The sequence below is a fragment of the Leptodactylus fuscus genome, chromosome 1 (genome assembly GCF_031893055.1).
Source record: "Leptodactylus fuscus isolate aLepFus1 chromosome 1, aLepFus1.hap2, whole genome shotgun sequence".
In the NCBI taxonomy this organism is placed as follows: domain Eukaryota; kingdom Metazoa; phylum Chordata; class Amphibia; order Anura; family Leptodactylidae; genus Leptodactylus; species Leptodactylus fuscus.
The window spans coordinates 177629325-177647692 of NC_134265.1; the positions used below are offsets into that span (position 1 = coordinate 177629325).

An 18368-nucleotide genomic window follows, 5' to 3' on the forward strand; every position below is an offset into this window, starting at 1 on the left:
GGTCCTTCTTGTATGGGTGCTGTCATAAGTATAAGTGTGTCATATCATTTTTATTATCTTGCCCAGGGAGCTATATGACTCAATTTTTTATGGGATGAGTTGCAGATTTTACTGGCATCCCTTTGGTGTACACAGAACATGAGGTTGGATAAAGACACAGGTCCATTAAGTCCAAACTGTAAACTTATAGTGTTGATCCGGAGGAAACCCCTGCCCCCCTGAAAAAAACCAAAACATGTCAGTGGAAAAAAATGTCTTCCTGACTGCAATCTGGCAGTATAAAACTCTGGATCAACTTTTCCTTACCAAAATCAAAAACCCATAAACCCATAAAAAAAAATGTGGATAGCAGAGTTGCTTTGCAGTGTTAGGGCCCCTTCACATGGTGTAAACGCTCGGCTCATTCCGAGCCGTACACGCGAGCGCTTCTAAACACTTCCCATTCACTTCAATGGGAGCGCTCGTAAAGCCAGCTTTACGCGCGCTCCCATTGAAGTGAATGGGAAGTGTTTAGAAGCGCTCGCGAGCACAGGTCGGAATGAGCCGAGCGCTTACGCCGTGTGAAGGGGCCCTTAGGGCTCGTTCACACAGAGTTTTTTGGCAGCAGATTTTGACGCGGAATTCACCTCAAAATGTGAATGAATGGGCCTAGTCAGGAGGGACTGTCGCGCTGCGGACGTCCACGGCTAAATCAGTCACGGAATCAGCCTCAGGAAAGGGCATTTCGCTTCTTTTTTCTGCGAGGCGGAACAAACTGCTCACGTAAAAAGGAACCCATTGAATTCAATTGGAGGTGGTTTTTTGAGCCTGATTTTGACACGGATTCCGTGTCATGATCCAGACCAATAAACCCTGTGTGAACGCGGCCTAAGAACTTCCTATATCTATCTATCTATCTATCTATAGGAAGTTCTTAGGCCGGGTTCACACAGGGTTTATTGGTCTGGATTATGACACGGAATCCGCGACAATATATATATAAATATATATATATGCCTATCATTCCTTTTCTACCCATTCTTAACAAAAAAAAAAAAGAAAAAATGGATGAGTTTTCTAAACATGGGACCTCAGCCTCAATACTATATTCACGGAAATGTGTCATTCTGACATAATTCATCACCCCGTATAAAATAGTTTATGTTTATATTTTATTTATGTTTAGGTTGTCAGATATGTCCTTCTTTTCACAGAGCTGCATAAAAATCTGGGTGAAAATCCTGTTGTGTGCACACGTCCTAAATGAATTTTCCCTGCGGCTCCAGTCAGTCAAACAACAGCTGCAAACAAATATTTTTCTGTTTCCCACCTTTGACACCTGTACAGACTATGTATTGTTTCCACTCCAAAATTACAGCTCATCACTAGAATGGCTCCTAGATCCGCAGCCATGCTGTTTCCAGTCACACACTGCTCTGACTCACTCACTAGCGGCAGACTACAGGGTGTGTTCCCGGCAGCACAAGCCCCGGCCTGCTCTGAGTGACGCGGCCTAACATGCCTGCAGCCTCCTGCAGATGGCCCAGAGACAAGCACATAGGATTGTATAGCGTACTAGGACTGTCGCTTGGTTCTTGTATGTATACAACTCTATTGACGGAAACATTGCAGACACATGAAGCAGAGCTAAGCAGCTGCCAGAGAGGACACTCCCAGTAATGTGAGCGCTTAGTAGACGTGTAATGGCCGCAGCTCTTACACACAGGGACTGTGGGACGTCCTGAGCCTCATTCTCCCGCCCACACACTGCGCTGTGTATGTAGACAGTAGGTCGGATTAGTACTCAGGAAGATTGCTGAAAGGAACAGCCTGACTGTCATCATGGTGCAGAAGTTGGATTGCCTGGTAAGTGAATGGTACACTATGTTAGACTGGGTATTATCATATACGTGTAAACGCCTTCCCTACTGTAACTGGAGGGACTGGTTAGGAATGGCTCAGGTAGCATCTGCTGCGCCCAGAAGGCTCCTGCATGAGTAATGTCTCTGCTTATAGGTGTTGTCATGATGTCTGCTTAGTGTATTGTTCACACAGTACAGCTTTGGTGCAGGGTTTACAAAACACTGGGATGTGCATATCCGTACAAGTGCAATAGTTTTCTGGAGTAAGGAATACCTGCCCCACATTTCTTGCCCCTCACAACTTTTTGGTGGCGCACCAGGATCCATAAATATGATCCTCCATGTTCTTCCTAATCCTGAGCGGGCAGTTTTTGAAGCCAAAACAAGGAGTGGTGTCTGTCCTATATACTTCCCCCTCCCTCTTCCAACCGCTCCTGACTTTGGCTTGAAAAACTACATAAATGTCCCCTTTGGCATTGTCATGTACTGCCCTGCTTGCATTTACATCCCAACCCAAAATTGGAGTGTTGGGATGTTCCTCGTTGGCCCAGAGACAGTGTATTATATTCCTGCCGCCCTCTTCTGTGTATACACCGCACTGAGTGAAGTATGTATACACTATGGCTATTGTATCTCTGTGCTGTATTTCCCTGGAACTGGAGAATTATACTATGGGGTGGGGAAGAGTACTAAGGGTCATTATTAGAGATGAGCGAACACCGTTTGATCGAATACATATTCGATCGAATATCAGGCCGTTCGAGGTATTCGATTCCAATCGAATACCACGAGGCAAACCGTAAAAATTCGTATCCCCTCCCACCTTCCCTGGCCCTTTTTTTTGCACCAATAACTGCGCAGGAGAGGTGGGACAGGAACTACGACAATGGAGGCAGTGAAAAAAAATCGGAAAAAATAATTGGTTGGCTAATTCAGGTGACCTCCAATTTAGACGAATGGTGGATTTAGCATTTGACTAATTTGGGACTGTGAACTATGACTGTGAGACAGGGACAGATGTACAGGCAAGGTTAGCTAGGGGTTACCTTTATTTAGGGGGGAATGTTACTCACACATCTCTTTGGGGCTCCATCTCGTCGGGATCCCTGTTAGCTTGCGATATGCGCAAGCTGACTTTTTCCCATAGGAATGCATATACCAGCGTTGATTGGCCGAATGCCATACAGAAGTACGGCATTCAGCCAATCAACCCTTTTCAATGCATTCCTATGCCGAGATGAAGCAGAGCTGAACCGGCTACACACTCAACTCTACCGATGCTACATTGGACACTGCTACATCGCCAGCACTTAGGGTTGAGCTGATCTTGACATTTCAGGATCGTTTTTTAAAATCCAATTTCCGATCATTCGGAGATTGGATTTTAAAAATGAACCTATTCACTACACAGCATGTAGTCCAAAAATTGTTGGACCCCACACTAAATAGTGATTAAACCCCCCCCCCCCCACCGTTGTCCACTTACCTGCATAGCTGCAGCTCCCAGCTCTTCTTGGTCCGGTCCTTGGTCCTTAGTTGAGCACACGGCCCGATGTAGGAGAGCTGGCATCTGCCAGCTTTGCTACATCGGGCCTTGCGCTCAGCTTAACTCCGGAGTAGTTGAGCTGAGTGTGCAGTATCGTCTGCAGAGTGTAGTTGAGCTGAGTATGCAGTATCCGATATTGCACACTCAGCTCAACTACTCTGGAGTTGAGCCTGATGTAGCAGAGCACGCAGATGTAGCAGTCCGATGCAGCAGACTAACACACTCAGCTCTGCTGCATCGGACTGCTAACATCGGCCAGCTCTTCTACATCTCTGGTGTAGCAGCTCTGCACTACTCCTAACCATCCCTCCATCTACTCCTCCTGTCACACACATCTCGTGTGTAGCAGAGCTCAGTGCACACTCAGCTCTACTACATCTCTACAACAGAGTGTATAGATGTAGCAGTGCTGAGTGTATGCTGAGCTCTGTTACACCAGAGATATGTGTGACAGGAGGAGTAGCTGGAAGGATGGTTGGGTGTAGCAGAGTTGAGCTCTGCTTCATTTCCAGTGTCCGGAGTAGTTGAGCTAACCGCACGGCTAGCTCTGCTTCATCTTGCCATAAGAATGCATTGATCAGAGTTGATTGGCCAGTGTACAGCATTCGGCCAATCAACGCTGGTTCTGCCGGAGGAGGCGGCGGCTAAAATCGGACCAGAATGGAAACTGCTGTGGACCGATTTTAAACTCCGCCTCCTCAGCAGAACCAGCGTTGATTGGCCGAATGCTGTATACTGACCAATCAACGCTGGTCAATGCATTCCTATGGGAAAAAGTCAGCTCCGGCATATCACAAGCTGACAGGGATCCCGACATAATAAAGGTACTTGATGCCGCCAGGCATGCTTCCCCTGCTGTCCCAGTTGCTTTCCAAGGTGTTGGCATCATTTCCTGGGGTGTGATAGTGGACGTGTGACCCTCCTGAGTCGAATGGTGGGATCCCCTGTAGTGAAGCATTTTCTCCCATAGACTATAATGGGGTTCGATATTCGTTCGAATAGTGAGCGGCTATTCGAAACGAATATCGAACATTTTACTGTTCTCACTTACTCATCTCTAGTCATTATATTGTAAGGGGCAAATTATAGCGTGTAGGCAGCTAATGAGGCATTGTACGATGTGGGGGGCAATAATGTCACATTAGCACCCACAATACGTAGTATAATGCCACGGTACTGCTTTCCCGTACACAATATAATGCAAAGGTTAGTACCTCCCTTCTGACAGTATAATTCCACATTGTTGCTTCCCCATACAGTATAATGCCATGTGAGGGCCCTTTCACACTTGTGCTCGTTGTCCAGTTTGTACATTCCGCTGGGTTTCCATTCTTAAGCCCCGGCGAAACTGGACAGGGGATGGAAACCCGGCAGTCGGTTTTCAAACCCATTCACTTGAATGGGTTTGCAAAGATGACCGCCCGTGTGCGCTGCAAGGCTGCAATGCTAACCACTGAACCACCGTGTTGCCCCTTCTGATCTGCATAAGTGTGATGTGTCCCGTTCAGCCAGAGTGGGTAGAGAAATATAGGAAGTTTGAATCAGACACTACAGGCAGTTTGCTGAGATGGGAAAAAAAAAAAAACCAAAAAAACCCTCTTAATCCAAATTGACAATTTGCCAATTTTAAACATGTCGGGAAAACAAAAATCTAAATTGTTGAAAAATTCTCAAAAAAACGAGAGCTATGAAGGTAGCCAGAATTCAACAGACAGGTCAGGTCAGGCGGAGCTGAGCAGGATTGAGCAAGCTAGGCATCAAGCAGCTCTTGGAGCAGTCGAAATGCTGGAGCAGACGGATCATCGACGCCAACAACATGCTTATTAAATGGTGTCCCAGCCAGCTGCTGAGATGCCGGAACAATCACAGGCACAGTGTGAGGAACAAGTTCAGTGGCAGGCCAGCTTGAGATCTGCGGAAATGCCGGAGTAGGTGTATCATCAACACCAACAACATGCAGACGAAGTCCTGGGCAGAAGCTAGTAGTCTTATAAAGTCTTATACTCTTTATCGTAAAAGCTTGCTTTGTCACTTTCTGACTAAATACAGTATTCCTTTTTAACAGAATGAATTTAAGGCAATTATTGAAAGTGGTGGAGGTAAACTTATTGTTGTGGATTTCACTGCAACTTGGTGTGGGCCATGCCAAAGGATAGCTCCTTTCTATGAGGTAAGATGAAAATCTAATTTATTGTATATTTATAGTGGGGGGTCAGCAGCCATTGGCACTCCAGCTACCGTGAACCTACGACTCCCAACATGCTCCATACATTTCCATGTGAATTTAAAGAGCAGCAGTGCAAGAGTGCATGCTGGGAGTTGTAATCTTCCAACAGCTGGAGTTCTGACGGTTGCCTACCCCTGATTTATAGGATGGCTAGGCTTATCAGCCAGGGGTGTGGCATGGTAAAGCAGAAGAGTCATTCAGTATGTCCATTCTTCCTGTGGATTGAGCAGCATGGAACCGTGAAATGTTTTATTTCAGACTTGCACTTTAAATAGATGGCGCACATGCTGACTTTGTTGTGGATTTCACCCTCTCACACTGATAAGAGTGAAGTCTACATTGAAAATCCACTTGAAGGAAATCCATCTCCAGAACCCAGCATATCAAACCAGTCCCACAGATGGACAAGTTGGGGGCGTTTTCCCCTTGTGAATAAGCACCTAGTTTGAACAGATTTTCTGGTTTTTTTTTAAATTGCAAACCAGTTCTTTGGAGCAACAAAGGCATTGCCATAGTTTCAAAGAGGTAGGTGGCAACACCCTAGTTACTCCAAAGAACTAATTAGCACATTTTAAAACTGATATCTCTTCAAATAAGACACGGGGGATGGGGATATCCTTAGTTATATATCTGTAGGGCTGGTTTCTGGTGACAGATTCCCTTCAAAAGGGTTATCGCACCCCAAATACACGTTTGATCTAAGTGATCCGAGCTGGGCAAGAGAAGCAAATATACTCCTATTCAAGTTACAGGGTCCAATCTGCAGTTCGCTGGCACTATGCAATGGTTGGCCGCAATTATTACTTGAATAGGTGCAAAGCTGCTTTCGGCTGCCTGTCCACTCCTGGGTGCTGGATTTCCCACAGATTAGATACTTATGACCTGTCTTGTCCATAGGTCATTAGTATCACAAATGCTTTTTTCCTACAAATTAAACTTGGGATTTCAACAGAATATGACTTTGCACAACCCTATTCAATAATTGTAATTACCAAAACTTAATGAATGTGAAAACTAAAGCAAGTTTTAATTAACTAAATGTTCTAGGTGCTACATCTGTAATATGGATACAAAAACACACCCGTACTAGCACTGTCTATAAGCCGTCAAATGCCACTTTGCATTTATTTTTAGGGGCGACAGTAGGTAGCCGAAAATGTATTTTCTGACAGTAATGTTTTTCATTTGTCAGAAATGTATTAGATGTTAGGTGTGGAGGCGGAAGTAGATGAAGAAGTGTTCATAATGTTATTCCTTTTCAGGGGAAAAAAAGTTATATCCCTGGGGGTGTGACACACCGTGTACTGAATTCCATTATAATTGCACTGAGTTCAGATACCTTCACTAACAAGTGAAACACAGATTAATTTCAGGCTGTTTCTCATTACTCGCCTTGTTGCTAGCAAAACTTCATAGTCAGTAATAAATAGCCTAGAATGAATCATTGTGTCACTTACTTACAAGGGAAAGCACCTGTGACCCCAGAACTGGGTGCAGATATAACTATATCCAGGTACCACACTGCCATAGTGCAGGAAAGGATCCTGCACTATGATCAAGTTACCAGCCAAAATCTCTTCTTAATGTTGACCTCAAGATTTTTGCAAAAGTGCTAGCTATGAGATTGACCCCCTCTTGCCTGGTCTGATTAAGTCGGCTTTGTTTCAGCTGGCGAAGTGAGAGAACGCGGTGAAGCTAGTGATCACTATTCAATATGCTTAGGGCTTATTCACACGGAGTAACGTGCGTTTACGCGGTGCTAACGCGACCACAAACATGCACCGTAAAAATCGCGGCGCAAACGTCTCGTACACGCGGCACATTGCGTGCCGCATTTACTCCGTGTGAACAAGCCCTTAGTCTCGCCGCCTTCTGCTGTGCCTCCTCTCCACTAATGCAGAGAAGGCATCGATAGGGTGGGGTGACTTTTTCTTATTTTCAGTCTTAGATCATATTGGCTTGGGCCCCCTGATGAAATCTTGGATCTCCTCTCTCCCTTGGCTTCAACGAGAGTTAACATTGTTTTGTCCTCCCCCTTCCCAATCGGGAACGGAAAGCACCAGGGCTGTCTCCTTTTCCCCCTGATCTTGTCCTGACCCTGGAGCCCTTGCTTCAAACTATTAGAGCTAATGGGGATATCCGAGGCCTGCGCTTTGGTGGCAGACACATACAGATTGACAGATAACCTTTAAATTTTTTTTATTTTTCCAACTGACCCCCCCCTCCTTATCCTTGCCCCAAATGATGTTGAAGTTTTGCAAACTTCGTATCGTGGCCAACTTTTAGATTAACTTTTAGAAATCAGAGGCCTTTAATGTTTCACTCGTGGGTTCAGTCTTCTTTAGAGTTCTCCTTCCCTTTTAGTAGGTCAAATGACGCTATCAAATATCTGTGATCCGTTGCCACCGCAGTTTTTCCCCGCAGGACGGCCCATGAGGCCTTACCCTTAGACCGGGGCCCCACTGGCCGGAAACACTGCGATTTGGCTGCAGCGGAAATGCCACGGTAAAAATCGCAGCATTGTATAGTACTTGCAAAGTGGATGGGATTAATGCGAATCCAATGCCCACTTTGCTGAGAAAATCGCAGCGGGAACACGATGCGATTTCCAAAACCGTTGAGATTTGTCAATTATATCTATGGAAATGCTGGTGGCTTTCCTATAGATATAATTGTAACAAAGTCTGCGGAGGAAAACTCTGTGAACTTTCTGTTGAAAGTGCTGCGTTTCCGCCCAGTGGGGCCTTAGCCTTAAACAGTATTTTACGTGATAGCGCTCTCTGCCCGGGGACTGACACTTTATGTAACTTGGACATAATGTGTCAACACGCTGACGTTCACTATTATAGCTTGCCTGTAGTAACCTGTTTTCTTTAAGGCTAGGCTCACACCTGGAAGCAGGTCTCTTTCTCCGCATTTATCCACCCTTTTCAGGCGGAAACTCGGTGGACCCCATTATAGTCTATAGTTTCCACAGCTAATCACTTATTATAAATTTGCTTTAGCCAAGAGCTATGTGTTCTATCGGTTTTAGCATTGCTGCTAACTAGCAGTATACCACTGCTACGTTGTTTAGCACACTATCATGTATGGAAATACATTTCAAGCATGATGTATGTGTATTTCCATTATTGCCTAAACCATTTTTATTTGTTTTACAGGCTCTTGCTGTTAAATATCCTGGAGTTATTTTATACAAGGTTGATGTGGATGAAGCAGCGGTAAGATACATCAGTACATGTCATAGTGGGCCATTGTCTGTGTCCATTCTCATTTACATTAATTTAAAAATGTGACGGAAGCTTTCTTTTGTAACGAAAGACATTCCTGCATTCTTTTTCTTCCGTTAGTAAAGTACAAAAAAAAAAAAAAGGTAAAAATAAAAAGTCAAAAAAAAAATTAAGGACAGTATTTTTTGTACCACCCAATTATCTTCAAACCCTACTTAAGTTATTATAATGGGACTTGTAGCTGTAATACAGAGAGTAGATTACCTCAGTATTACAGTTGTGTGTAACTGAAAAACTTCAGTTACAAAAAACAGTGCAGCAGAATGCCAGGACCCCTGTGTACAATATAATGCTCCATATTGGCCCCCTATACACAGTACAATGCTCCATATTGCTCCCCATGCACAGTATAATGCTCCATATTGGTACCCTATGTACGGTACAGTGTACTGTCCCAGTAGAAGTTCCCCACATAGTATGTTGCTCCATTTGTGTCCAGTCTTTTGCCAATTATTAGCCCCAACATAGTTTAATGCCCCACACCGTATCTCCAACCTAAATTGTGCTTTTCTTTTATTCCCGATGACCACACAGTGCCCATTTACTCAGCCTTTGACACCCACACGTGATCCTATCCATAGCTTGGCAGTGAGTGGAGGACCTTGTGACTGTATGCATCACTGAGCCTCAATACTGTATTTATCCCACTACGCTCTGCAAACTAATGCCGAATGAGAATGAGTGATGTGTACAGTCATATGCTAACCTATATTCGGGTGCCAGAAACTGACAGAATGGGGGTAGAGCAGAGGTGGCAGCACACAGGTGGGAAGTTGCTATGCCATAAAGTTATGACAATTTACTGTAGATATGTTGAATTACTATTTATAATGTTCCCCTGTATATAGCTCTTAAAAGCTATAAAAGATCCGCTTTTCTGCTTCTAAATATACTGTTTGTTTTATGTTTTGCAGGAAATAGCCTCTGATTGTGGCATAAGGGCCATGCCAACATTTCACTTTTACAAAGGTGGAAAAAAGGTATCACTGAAGTGTGTTGTAATTCTAATGTTGAGCACCACTTTAAGGCTAGCCCCTATACAACGAGCATTAACCCCTATAGCCCCTATACAATGAGCATTAATCCCTATAGCCCCTAGGCAATGAGCATTAACCCCTATAGCCCCTAGGCAATGAGCATTGCCTAGGGGCTATAGGGCTTAATGCTCGTTGTATAGGGGCTAGACCTAGGTCCACAGGGTGTACTGGGCACTTATGCTCATTGCTTAGGGGTTTCTTTACTTACCTGTAGCAATGTCAGTGAAGTTCCCCTTCATCCACTTCAATACACGGCCTGGATCTCTTCTCCGGGTCTTCTGTGCAGCCCTGTGAAGAGACGACTGTCTGATCTCATGAGAACTCATGAGAACACGCAGCTGGAAGCAGCTCCGACACTGTTCAATGCTAATTGGACAGTGTCTGACTGACGTAGCTCTTGTCTTTATAGTCAGAAACGCCTTTCTGACACTGAACGCCTAATTAACATACAGGGCGCCAGAATTAACGGGGCTCAGAGCTCCAAAACGAGGGGGGCTAGGGAGATAATTCAAAGTGCACCAGAGTCTGTGCAGCAGCGCCTATAACATGGGGCAGAAAGCTGCACAGGCTTGGAGTGGTGAAAGGTCCTCTTTAAGTAGTGTTATGGTTTAATACAACTGATTTGTAGCATAGTACAAAGTTAGATAGTTTTCTAAAGTACCGTATTTTTCGGACTATAAGACACACTTTTTTTCCCCAAAATTTTCGGGGAAAAGAAGGGTGCGTCTTATAGTCTGAAGGTGGCGCCTGGCATCCGCTGTAATAGAGAGGCGGAAGCCGGCAAGTGATAGACGCCATTACAGGTGCCAGGGCCTGAGACATCGCTGCGCTCCTCTGCCCTACATGAAGCCAGCAGCGGCAGGGGCTCCTCCGTCCCCCCGCTGCTGGCTTCATGAAGGGCAGAGGATCGTAGCGATGTCTCAGGCCCCGGCGTCTATCCCTCCCCGGCATCCGCCTCTCTAGTACAGCAGATGCCGGGTCAGTATCGGTGGCCCCTTCTCCCCCGGGGCCGGTCCCCACCGGCCCCGTACCTGTAAAGTTGCAGGCCGGCTCCTGCGCGGCGATATCGCAGGAGCCGACCTGTTCGGGTGACAGCCGGGAGCCTAGTGAGGCTCCCCGGCCTGTCACTGCTGTATTAGTATTGCGGCTGGTCTCTATGACCAGCCGCCGTAATACTAATATACAGAATGTCCCATAGACGGCAATACAGTTGTATTGCCGTCTATGGGACTTGCGATCAAGTGACCGCAGGTTCAAGCCCCCGGGGGGGAATAAAATAGTAAAAAAAAAAAAAAGCTTTAAAAATATGAAATAAATAAAAGTTCTACATCACCTCCTGGTTTTTTTTTCAATACAAGGTGATCTAAGCAATAGATATCCCCCAAAATGGTATAACTAAAAAGTACAGCTGGCCCCGCAAAAAAAAACGCTCTATGCATCCCCGTACAGCTGCAGGGTCACCTGTCAATGTGGCCTTGCAGCTGTTGCAAAACTACAACTCCCATATATTAAATATTTTACCAGTTTTTGCTTCAAAATTTTTTTTCCCTATTTTCCTCCTCTAAAACCTAGGTGCGTCTTATAGTCCGAAAAATACTTTCCGTATCAAATTCTGATTTCAAGATCTTTGTGCTTAGTTATGAAATAGATAAGTGTTTCTATTATTACATCATCAAACACCTTCAAAATCCTACAGGTAAAGGTGCACACGTTTTAGCCCAAAGAAATTGTTATACTCACAAATATTGGTATTTTAACAGACAGACTGCATTTATGAGATTTGGCACTAGAAATATTTTGGTCAACATATTGCTTTAAAGGGTTTAATCCGTGACCAGCACTAAAGTGAATACAATAACTTGCTATCAGTTCGGTAAAAGCAGCACCGCTACCTATATGATTATAAAAGTGTGATACTTGTAAGATATGCGCGTATCACATTGAAAGCAATAGGTAAAAAAGCCTCCCATTGACTTCAATGGGTAGCGCACGTAAGACAGAACCCATTGAAGTCAATGGGATTCTGTTTTACTCCGCTTCTCTGAATGAGTTTACGTGTCAGAATGAAAGCAGCCTTAAAAATAATCAAAGACTTGTACCCAGAAATGGAACCAATTAAAAAAAAAAAAAAAATCAAACTCTCACACAGCTATGTCAACCAAGGTTTCAGAATATGGCAAATTTAGTTGTGGTGTGTGTGGTTTTTTTTTTGTGTTTAAAAGTTTTTATTTGATTATAGTAACAAACTATATACATTTGTCATCTCCAAAATTACGGCAAAACTGCTGTAGAAAAAGTGTATTTTATTCTGCTAAGTGACCATCATGAAAGCTGGATCTAAAAAAAATAAAATTATGAAAATGCAGATTTTTTTTTATTTTTTATACAGTCCCATCAGAAAAATTTGCAAAAATTGACCAAAACTGTATGTGGACCCCAAATGGAGCCATCTAAACATTTAATTCCTCATGCGAGAAACAAGCAGTTATACAGTTAAATCAACATAAAAATAAAAACTGTGGGGTTTTGAAACTAAAAAACACAAGCTGCAGTCTGTGTACTGATACTTCCATCAAACATAAGTTATAATCTAGTATGGATGGATACACAATAGATGAAACTTGGTAAACAAAAGCAGGTATTTAGGCTAAGGTGCAACGTGCCGTCCCACAGAGAAAAAACGCTTCAATTCTATCTACGGCCTTCGCTTGAATCCCATCCACTTTGCTGTGACTAAAATACAATTTTTTATTATTTTCTCTGCTGTTTACACCATGTGGGGACCTGGCCTTAAAGAGTTTTTTGGATTAAAGATATCAAAGACCTATCCTTTCCCTGCCTCCCAAAGACATACTGTCCTACAATTATTAAAATCTGGGACAGTATGTTTCTGGGAGACAGGGGCTCCTTGCAGGACTATAATTCTAGGTGTTCTTCTCCCAGCAAAACTTACAGGCTGGGAAATAATTGATGTATAAGGCTCCGTAGTGTGAAAGCAGCCTAACTGTTGAGCTCCCTGCTTTTGTAGCTCTCTTGTCTCTATTAAGGCCGGGGCCCCACCGGCCGGAAATAGCGCAATTTGCCTGCGGTGGAAAAATCACAGCATTTTACGGTAACTGCAAAGTGCATGGGACTCTTGTGAATCCCATGTCCACTTTGCAGTAAAAATGGCAGTGTGGAAACGCTGCGATTTCAAAAACCGACACGGTTTTGGAAATTGCAGCATGTCAATTATATCTACGGAAACGCCGGCGTCTTCCTTGTAGATATAATTGTAACAGAAAGTCCGCGGAGGAAAACTTGGTGAACTTTCTGGTAAAGTGCTGTGGGAAGAACCGTGATGCGTTCCTGCCGCGGTTTTTCCTGCAAGACTTTATAACTGCGGGTCGACCTGTGGAACCTTAATCTTAAGGGGGGAAAAAAATGGCTGCTTTCCTACGCAAAAAGCATCCCTCCTATCTACAGGTTGTTTGTGATATTGTAGCTCTGTTCAATTGAAGAACATGGGACGGAACTGCAATACTAAACACAACCTGTAGACAGATGTACTTCTGTTTCAGAAATAAATTACCGATAGCTATGGTTTTCTAATCCTTAACAACACCTTAAGTTTCCACACTTGCTTATCTTTAAGTAATTGTATATCTGAATCCCTACAGGTTGATGAACTTTGTGGTGCTGATCAGGATAAACTGGAATCTCTAGTGAAGAAGTGGACATCCTCCTAACTCCTAAAGAAATTGTCTGAAATCTGTGGCATGCATACACTTATTTGCCTTAAGCATCTTTACAAATCTCCTGTTTTTTTTTTGTTTTTTTTTTCTGCAATTAGCTCAAACCTCCATACCATAGAATGCAGTAAAATTTTATTTTTTATTTTTCTTTGTTCTGGTGGGCAACAAACTACCTCTACATTTAAAAGCATGGTGGTTATTGGCATCCATAATGGAATAAGTTTTCATTAAATTCACTTTTAAACCAATTGTATGCTGTTGTGGACAGTTAGTGTCAAAGTGAACATAACTTTTGTGTGAAAGTATAATCTTGCTGCCAAGAAAATCAACTTTTAGGCTGAGGCCCAATGTTGCGGAATCGCAGCTTTTTTTGTTGTTGTAGATTTTGGTGTGGTTTTTTTTGAGCCAAAGCCAGGAGCGAATGGAGCACAGGGTAGAAATATAAGTGCTTCCTGTATATTTCTCATTCCTTTCGTAGCCTTTTCTAGGTTTGGCTAAAAAAAAAAAAAACGCAGCAAAAACTGCAACAAAAGAAGATGCTTCTCTGCAACATGGGGCCTTAAGTGGCTGTTAAGTGAACTAGGAGTGTGGCCACACCTGCCAGAACAATTGATATACCTGAGGTTAATGCACATTGGGACCTGTCAATCTTTATTAGGGGTTAGCGAGCGCATGGTGGCAACCACAGACTGAAATAGGTGATGTGGCGGACAAATTACTTTTTTGCATGCAAGTTAAAATTTGAGTTTCTAAGAAGCAAGATTGCACATTGACTTAAGAAAGATAACTTTACTATGAGAATAAATGCTCCTACAACCACATATTAATGGTTTTGGCTAAGTCATAACATAGTGGGCCGCAAAAAAACCCCACTGCATTGCAGTTTTTCCTGCAGCGCTTTTTACAGAAAGTCCAGAGTTTTTCACTGTGGACTTTCTGCTTCAGTTAGGGAAGCCACCAGCGTTTCCGTAGGTACAATTGACATGCTGCAACTTCCGAAGACACCACTGTTTTGGAAATTTCAGCATTTCTGCTGTGGGTATTTTCCTGCAATGTATGGATGACATTTGCTAGAATCCCATGCACTCTGCAGAGACCATAAAACACCACACTCGTATGTTTCCTTTAAATGGTGATTGACTGCAGTTCCTCTACAGTATAGCTGTTTGTCTACCTTGGAAGTAGTGTGATTACTAGCATGTCTGCTTTGTACCATTCCTGTGTGTGCACACACATAGAAACAGTTTCTCAAACTGATTATGCATAAGCTCTTTAGTTTGTAATGTTAAAAGATGAGCTCTAATTGGAATTAAAGCAAACTTAGCACTTTGTTAGTAAGTGGTAACGCTTGTCATTTCATTGCAGTTAACTGCCATTTATTGAAACTGGCCAGCTCTCTTAATTTCCTGACCTATGTGACCAAGTGCTTTACATACTGATTTATTTCAATAGATTTGGGCACATTCACTAAGCTTAATTTGTGTCAAATATATATTATACATACTGGGCACCACATACTGTTTTTGTCTTTAAAAAGAGGGGTGGGTTAGAAATTTGGTTTATCTAAAGGGACTGTGCTTAACCACTTCCAGACCGCCCATAGACTATATACGTCCGGGAAGTGATTGCCTTGTTCTGACAGGACGTACCTGTACGTCCAGTCAGAACACAGTAGCTGCACGGAGATCGTGCAGCTGATTTCAATGGGAGCCGGCTGTAACTTCAGCCGGAGCTCCCAGAGAGATAGCAGGGAAGATTTATTCCCTTCCCTGCCATCTCGATCTCGCTGTGTATACAACGCTCAATGAGTGCTGTATACACAGCTATGGACGCTGCCATAATTCAGCTGCCCTCTGACCCGGCGGACACGTGATCCGCCGGGAGCAGCGTCTTGCAAAAGCTACTGGGTCCTGCAGGACCCCAGATCAGCTCAGTAAGCTGTATATACAGCGTGCAGGAGGCTGTATTTCTCCTGCAACTGGGGTTAAATGTAGCAGCCCCAGTTATAGGAGAAATCAGCCTAAGTACCCAAAAAAAAAGTGATCAGATTTCCCCAAAGGTCTCTTATCACCTTATGTGGACACAATCTGGAAAAAAAATAAAATAAAAATATAATAAAGTTTTTAAAAAATGTAAATAAAATAAATAATACGCTAATAAAACGCCGTTATTAAAGGTTATAGCCCCACCCCCGACGACACCATACAAAATAAAAATTACCGTAACGGAGAGGAAAAACTATATTATAAAGTTTTTCAGTGACACTGTGTTATTAAATTAAAAAAAAATTGAAAACCAGAAACAATTTCCCTCCTATTTTGTTTATATTTTCCCGGATATAAAAAAAATTAAAACACATTTGAAAATAAAAATAACAAAAATAAAGCTCTACGTGTCCCCGAAAAAAGACGCAAAAATTAGTTGACTGAGACATACGAGAAAAATTTTACAGACCTCAAAACCGCACGTACAAAATAAACCTAAAATGTGTCTGGTCCTGGACCACAAATTGGCTCGGTACTGAAGTGGTTAACATCCAATGTTGTGCATCAAAAAGTTCTGACCCACAACGAACCAACTAATAAGTGGCATAAGCATAGGCTAGATAGTCTAAAGCTGAACCAGACTTCTCATCCAGCATCATCCACTATGGTGAATGTGGTGCATATTAAAACTGTCTAGTCTAAATTGGCACTTAGAAAGTATTAACAAATGTGCCTCACTTTGTGTTACACGGAAGAATTTTTCAAAATGACTCTACATTAAAAAAAAAAGTGTGATCATCTTTATGAAGGCTGGTTCATTAGTTTCAACTACCAATTCACAGTATGTAACTTGTGCTAAACTAATAATAATAATTAAAAAAAAATCTAATGTTTAATTAAGATTTGTGTCCTTTGGTAAATGCTGTTAAAATAAGCTCTAAGAAATTATATTTACACAATTGTCATTTCCAAGTACAATTGTTATTGGTGAAAATAATATACACCTTGAAGTACCAGACTTACAAACACAAATGTAATATTGTCAATTTACAAATCTTTATAAAAACATATATTTTGGCATAAAGAACAATGGAAAGCAGACAGGATGAATATGTCACAGTGTTCTAGCTGCTGGCAGAATTTTACACAGCAGAAAGAAGCTTTAGGCTAAGGCCACATGTAGCAAATCTATAGAGAAAACAATTCCGCAAGCAAAAGGAACATGCTGCATGCATGAATAATACTATTTATTTTACCTGAAATGCAGATGTTTGTCTCAATCTCCCTTCGGTTGCCAGTGTAGCGCCCCACAGAGTGGGTCACTACAAATGTCATCTTATGTGATCTATACTGTGTACTGTGAAGGTATAGTGAGATCCAGTCAACCTGTTAGCATACACAAAGTTCCACAGCCATTATCTCTTTAAGAAAAGGGGTGGAGCTACAGACTGGAAGAGGGTCTCTCTCTTTTTCAGTTCCAGTTCAGAGTGTGCAAGAGAGAGGAGCAGGTGTGTTGAGGTGCAGTGTGTGCTGCAGCCTCATGATGTGATAGCACAGGAGGCCGGAGACCTGCAGAGGTGAGATGAGACCTCACAGGCACGGGGCTGCAGTTATAGGACCATCAATTCCTAACTAGTGTGAGAAACACTAAGAACATTGAGAGACTCACTGGACTGAGGCCTAGTGATTGCAAGATTCCTGGAGGCTCAGTAACATACAGAGTTGGGGTGAGTGTCTGCATCCAGCATCCCAAAGAACTCGCGTTACCTGCTGTCCAGAAGGGGGATCTACCCAGTTGTAATTAACCTCTGAGCTCCTGGAACCCAGGACCAGAGGAAATCTATTAGAGAGTTTGAGCAGCAGTGGAAGGCTGAATCATACTGGTGGTAAAAGGGAAGACTGGCATCTCACTATACTGGAGCAAGGTGAATCCTCCTGTAACATCTGGTATCTCCTGCTGACTACAGAAGTAAACTGTAAGTGTTTGGTTAACCCCTGTCTGGACTGTATTCTTTCATCGATCCTCTGTTACTCCTCCTGGAAATCATCCCTTCCTCACCTATATCATCTGGCCCTGGGACCTGCCCTGGTTGGGGAGGGTATAACATCTGGCACTGCATCACCACCTATTCCCAGAGGCCCTATCTACAGTGCCCGGCTTCACCTCAAGCCGAAACCCCAACTGGCGTCACGACAAACTTTTATTTTTCTTTATTTTTCTTTAATCCATTTTTGCTTAAAACTCCCCTTTTTCAAGGCGCTGCCGCCGCCGGTGTCGGGCCTGCTCGCACCGTGAATCTACATAGGCCGAGCTGGGGCGACTCACCAGCCTCATTGGAAAGGTAAATGTGTGGAAATCAGCAAGAATCCTTAGTGGAGGTAGCTAAGACCTTGTGAAACCATCATGCCAGACCACAGATGATTAACATTCTGTTATGGATTAACATTGAAAGTTTATTTATAGAATATGTTATATAGAAAAAAAAGTTTTTTGGAGCTCACCATGAGCAATGCTTTGTGTTCTTCGGACTGCACGATCAGCTTCCTGGACTAAGAAGCACGGATGCAAATGTAGATGAGCAGAGGTAGATCGGCATCATTCCAACGACTTTAAAATTTAACTTTTGATCCATGGTAATGGTAAAATACAAATACAGAAAAATACAAAAACGGAATGAAAAAAAAAAACATTAAAAAACACTAACGCG

At 43.0% G+C, this 18368-nt stretch overlaps 1 protein-coding gene across 1 annotated transcript; it reads left to right on the forward strand.

The window, feature by feature from the left end:
* The first annotated feature begins 1567 nt into the window (after positions 1-1567).
* Positions 1568-17619, forward strand: LOC142210553 (thioredoxin-like). Its single transcript, XM_075279808.1, has 5 exons — positions 1568-1845; positions 5453-5557; positions 8776-8835; positions 9819-9884; positions 13601-17619. Exons 1-5 carry the CDS (start codon positions 1822-1824, stop codon positions 13667-13669), a joined length of 324 nt encoding a protein of 107 aa, XP_075135909.1. The 5' UTR covers positions 1568-1821; the 3' UTR covers positions 13670-17619.
* The last annotated feature ends 749 nt before the right edge of the window (positions 17620-18368 follow it).